The sequence below is a fragment of the Corylus avellana genome, chromosome ca5 (genome assembly GCF_901000735.1).
Source record: "Corylus avellana chromosome ca5, CavTom2PMs-1.0".
In the NCBI taxonomy this organism is placed as follows: domain Eukaryota; kingdom Viridiplantae; phylum Streptophyta; class Magnoliopsida; order Fagales; family Betulaceae; genus Corylus; species Corylus avellana.
This window is the reverse complement of record NC_081545.1, coordinates 32,766,317-32,771,798: the sequence shown is the minus strand read 5'-3', so window position 1 is coordinate 32,771,798 and position 5,482 is coordinate 32,766,317. Positions and strand designations below refer to the sequence as shown.

Sequence of the window (5,482 nt, the reverse complement as noted above, 5' to 3'; positions counted from 1 at the left end):
TTTGGGTATTTCCAGATTCACGCATGGAGAGAGAGAGAGCCCTTGCCGGAGTGGATTTGGCTTGTCTCAAAGTACTCTCATATTTTCTTTTTTCTTCTAGATAATTTTCAAGGCTTTTTTATTTATTTTTTTTTTTATGAATAATTTTCATGGCTTACTTGTTAAAGATTAAAATTAACATTTTGACTTATCTAATTTGAGATTTCATAGGATTAAAATTTGGGTTATCTTAATTATTGTTGGCTGTAGTATTGTTTTGGCTTGTCTCGTACTCTCAAGCTCAACATTATTGTAGTTGGGAGCCTCATGGCATTTTGTTAGGAGAAACAACTCATGCTCAAAGGTACAATTTTTCTTGAATCATATAGATTGTGCTTAGTTTATATTGCTAATAATTTATGCTAATGTGTGCTTGTAATGCCATAAGATTAAGATTTTGAATAAGTATTTGCTGTATTTTGATGTTATACAAGTTTTGTTTTTAGCTTTAATTGTTGGTTAATTTGATGGGTTTTAATTCATTAATTTATTTGTCATTCTTTCACTTATCAGTGGTAATAAAAATTATAATAAAATTCTAACAAAAATGACTTGTGATTTACTATGAAATTATATAAGTTCGGTAGATGCTGCTATATTCACTCCCAAGTAAAATAGTCACAACTGATATCTCCGGCTTACCCTTTTAATTAGAAAAAAAAAAAACAAACAAAAAAAAAATGTCGTCCCCCCACACTCAAAATCTTCCGGCCCTGCGGGAAGTATATATATATATATATATACATACCAATTAAATGAGATTAGAGTCTTCTTTGATGAGATAAAGAGTGCTCCAAAGAAAGATGGAAAGACTGAGAATGCGAGAGTCAGAGAGAGGGTTGAAGGAGAGCTGCGGCTCTGAAGAGGGGGGAAAAAGAAAATGAGACATTAGAATTTTGTTATCTACTTCTTTCCCTAGCTAGATAAAAACGATGTCGTTAGGAGATTAAATGTCGAAACAACATTGTTTTATAAGACAACTATTATTTTTATATGTACATGTGTGTGTGGCTACATCGGTGGAGACAAATAATGCGGATAACGGACATGCATGGTATCCTTTCGCCAAGGATTAGGAGCAGAAAACCCACCTATATAACTCATGTGGACATGCAAATAACGTACATATGCGAGATGATTTTTAACGGCCCACTCAAACATCCTTGCCCCCAACAACCTTAGATGTCCTTGAGCTTTGTTTGTTTTCCTTTGTTTTGTTGTACTTCATGATCAGGAATAATTTTTTTTTTTTTTTTTTTAAAAAAAAGACTTTCTAATTAGCTATTAATATTTGGGAGTTGGGACATTTGGGTGCTCAAGCGTACGTACATGGATCTCTTTCTATCTCGTAATCTATTTCATAAATTAAGCACTCAAACTTCCATTTCTCATCAACAAATACTTTTAATTTGTTAAGGAAAAACTGAAAAAGTGCTATATAATTCATAGGCCTATTTACAAATCGGAAAATCGGCAACAAATTACCAATTCCTGGTCATGATACTCCAAACAGTACTTCACCGATTAACCTTTGATGTCGGTGTATTACCGTCTCATGATCGAGGCGCTCAGAGAAGAATTAAGTTCCCCCATATGCTAGTGGGCCTAGAAGCTTTACCCCCCGTACGTGCGCGCAGCTTCAAATGGCAATAATCTTCAGAAATAAAATAAGTGATTTTTATATATATTAATAGGTTCATTGAACGATATATAGCCGCCCATGCAGCAGGCTTGCATGACCGACGAGGTGGATCCACCAATGCACAGTCACCCTCTTAATTGGCTATGCATGTACCTTCATCATACAATTTACCTTTTTCAGGCCCTTTATCAAAATTGTAAGATTTTTTTTTAAATCTCAACCCTGTATTACAATTACAGTTTCCAGCCATATGATCCACTAATTAATTAAATAACATCAATGTACACTTCCATTCAATAGGCTTGCATAAAATTTTCCTAACTAGAATTTTAATTTCTGGGTTCAGTTTCTATCACTAATCTTCCTACATATATAAATCTTTTGCAATATTCAGCTTTTCTGTTAGCAATATTATATTTTCCCTAAATTGACATGCTCTTCTTCAATCTCTTAGCAAGCAAAAATTGGCCCATAAAACACAATAAAACCTTATGAGAATCTGCAAATTCAAATCCCTCATATATATTTTTCTCCATGTACGTATTAAATAAAGTTATATTTAGCAAGGGGAAATTTGATACGTACATGCAACTAACCACAAATATACTCCAAATATTTAAACTGTTACAAACCTAATGATTAGGTCAATCAAAAGATTTAAACACATCACAAACCAGTTGAAAACGATCCGACGACCATGTGTAAATCTTTACTCAACCTGAACTCATTGTTTATTTTTTATTTTTAAATCAACGGCCAAGAGGACAGATCATGTGCATCATCATTAATGTTCATTTACTTATTGCCATGCATCACTGAAGAAGAGCATTAAATTCAATTTTGTGTCTTTTTTTTTTTTCCCTTTTTCTTTTGTGAGGAGACAATTTCATTGAAAAGGCTTTCTTTTTTTCTCTAGCATTATTGCAAAGAGCAATCATGCACATTGGGTTTGCTAAATTGTTAATTTGGCTAGCTAGCTTTAATTTTTTTTTTTTTTTTAAAAAAAAATTAGTTTCTTTGGCTAATGATTTGACTAGTTGTTGAGCATGCATGTAGCCAAATGATACACAAATTAAATTTAATAAAAAATAATCTAGTTCTTTTTTTTTTTTGAGGATAATAAAAATAAATAAAAAATTTAACTGAAAAAGTGAAAGTACTAAGCCAAATGTATGTAGTTAAACAAGAAAAAAAAGAAGTATTTTTCAGCAAAATATTTGGTAACAAAATGTGAATGCTTAGAAGTTGGTAGAGGTTTTGGTTTTCACGGGCCAGCTTTAACACATATTATTCTTGACATGTGGAGTTTAGAGAGTAAAAGCAGATTTAGGGTTTCCCCAGAGTGCAGCCACATTGAATGCCACGCGGTTTTGTGAGGCAGAAGAGGCAATGTCACAGCTGACTTTGGCTTGCCCTCGAGTAAATGCTCTTGCTGTCACCTTTTGACTCCTTGGCTTCCTTTTTGTTTCTTTTAGGTCAGCGTCTTCCCCCACCTCTTCCTAGCCTCATCTTCTATTTATGCAGACCAACAATCCTCGGCCTTGGACACTTGTCTTAGCTTATCCGAGAAACAAGTAAACAACTTCTGGAGAGGAAGAAGACCTTTTTTTTTTGTTTAGCATCTGAAGAAATTTACAAAGACTTTCAAAGAGAAGGAAACACAAGCTGAAATGGGCAGGCCTCCTTGTTGTGACAAAGAGGGGGTCAAGAAAGGACCATGGACTCCTGAAGAAGATATCTTATTAGTCTCTTTTATTCAAGAACATGGCCCCGGGAATTGGAGGGCTGTTCCTACCAATACAGGTTATATTTCTTTCTTTTTCCCTATTTTTGAGCAACATGTTTTGGTTTGGTAAATTAATGCACATAAAAGATTCATTTTATTAATTTCTTCTATGTGGGATTTCAGGGTTGCTTAGATGTAGTAAGAGTTGCAGACTTAGATGGACTAATTATCTCAGGCCAGGGATCAAACGGGGTAACTTTACAGATCATGAGGAGAAGACAATAATCCACCTTCAAGCACTTTTGGGCAATAGGTAATTATTAATCTCTCACCCCCAAAATCATGTTTTGCTTAATTTACCATTTACATTTTTGAAAATTTGTGTTAATTAGTTAGTGTTAATTATTATGAAAGTGTTTTGAATTGAATCGATTGTGGTGCAGATGGGCTGCCATAGCTTCATACCTCCCGCAAAGAACAGATAATGATATTAAAAACTATTGGAACACCCATTTGAAGAAGAAGCTGAAGAAGCTTCAAACAGGGCAAGAAGGGCATTCCAGAGATGGGTTTTCAGCTTCTTCACAACCAATGGCCAGAGGTCAGTGGGAGAGAAGGCTCCAAACTGACATCCACATGGCGAAGAAAGCTCTTTGCGAGGCTCTCTCCCCTGAGAAACCAACCTGCCTCTCTCATCAATTGACTCCCTCCTCTAATGGGTGCGCTCAATCCTCAACTACCTATGCATCAAGCACTGAAAACATAGCCCGATTGCTCAAAGGTTGGAAGACAAATTCCCCAAAGCCAGCCACCACTCAAAATTCATTGAACAACATGAGTAGGGCTGATTCTGTTTCCAGTGAGGGAACTCCAAGCAATAAGGCAAACAACGACAATGGTCTTGAACTATCCGAGGCATTTGAATCTCTGTTCGGTTTTGAGTCTTTCGAGTCTTCATATTCTGATACATCACAGTCTTTGTCACCTGAGGCAACCCTTTTCCAAGATGAAAGCAAGCCGGATTCTAGCGCCCTAGTGCCCTTGTCTCTGCTTGAGAAGTGGTTGTTTGATGAAGGTGCTGGGGAAAGAATTCCTTGGTGATAGATATCACATTAGATGACCATGCTAATATTTTCTAAGATGGAATTCGATCTTGTGTTTTGGGGGTTTCTTTTTTGTTCTAGGTATTGAACTATATATTTGAATTTCACAGTTGCCTTGGCAGAAGCTAGTCTGTTTCAATTCCCACTGTAGTGCTAGAACAAAAGTGTAAATTAATTTCGAATTATTGTGTTAAATTAATGTCTTGATCCAGAATAAATCTCTAGTCTTGTATCGCTTCCCAATGAAATGGTTTATATGAGCAATCTAATTAGGATATTGAAAGATCATAATTACAATTGTAATAATTAGGAGGTGTAACAGATTGGACTTTCTATCTATCTTCCATTATTTCTACAATGCCACGCTTCCATTATATATGAACAGGAGTCTTTCTTCCTTAATTGGATGCAATAAAATAATAAAATAATAAAATAAAATTTTGACTTGTGCATGCCAAAGAGTAAGAAAGTGAGATACTATATATGCAGCTCTTGCTCAAGTATAATGGTTTATTGGAGTAGATATAACATTAGTAATATTGCCTGACAGGGACTTCTGTATGAAGTTAATGAAAAATAAATATCCAGCTACTTGGGGGAGAATTTTATAGCTTTCCTTAAATATAAATATTTAACATTATTTCAGTAAATAAGAAATTATATATAGTTGCTCCTTAAATTGGTTTTTTGTTCAATTTTTGGCTGGACAAGTTAATTAAGAGATGGAACCCATTAAACAAATTGATAATTGATATATGATTTCAATAAAGAGAAATCAATTACAATAACTTAGATCACAGGATACTCTTGGCATTCTTGAGACTCTCTCTCTCTCTCTCTAAATTGTTTACCAATTGTAAGAGAGCGAGAAGCTCTATAGCCAGAAATTGCCTTGAAAATGTGCAGATTGGCCTTAACTGCACATGTGAAAGTTTTTGATACTCACTTGTTTTTGCAAGCTGTAGGAGTTTT

General features: G+C 34.8%; 1 protein-coding gene across 1 annotated transcript; it reads left to right on the top strand.

Annotated features, from left to right (window-relative positions):
* The first annotated feature begins 3,117 nt into the window (after window positions 1–3,117).
* On the top strand, window positions 3,118–4,787 carry LOC132180865 (myb-related protein 306-like). The gene is made up of 3 exons (XM_059593843.1): window positions 3,118–3,484; window positions 3,591–3,720; window positions 3,851–4,787. The coding sequence occupies exons 1-3, from the start codon at window positions 3,352–3,354 to the stop codon at window positions 4,506–4,508; spliced, it is 921 nt and encodes a 306-aa protein (XP_059449826.1). The 5' UTR covers window positions 3,118–3,351; the 3' UTR covers window positions 4,509–4,787.
* Window positions 4,788–5,482: the final 695 nt, after the last annotated feature.

What these genes read in the sequence shown, in the direction of transcription:
- LOC132180865 (XM_059593843.1), top strand. Translation starts at nt 3,352, where the DNA reads ATGGGCAGGCCTCCTTGTTGTGACAAAGAGGGGGTCAAGAAAGGACCA. An exon ending in GGCTGTTCCTACCAATACAG is followed by an intron (nt 3,485 to 3,590) that starts GTTATATTTCTT and finishes GTGGGATTTCAG; the next exon opens with GGTTGCTTAGATGTAGTAAG. An exon ending in CAAGCACTTTTGGGCAATAG is followed by an intron (nt 3,721 to 3,850) that starts GTAATTATTAAT and finishes ATTGTGGTGCAG; the next exon opens with ATGGGCTGCCATAGCTTCAT.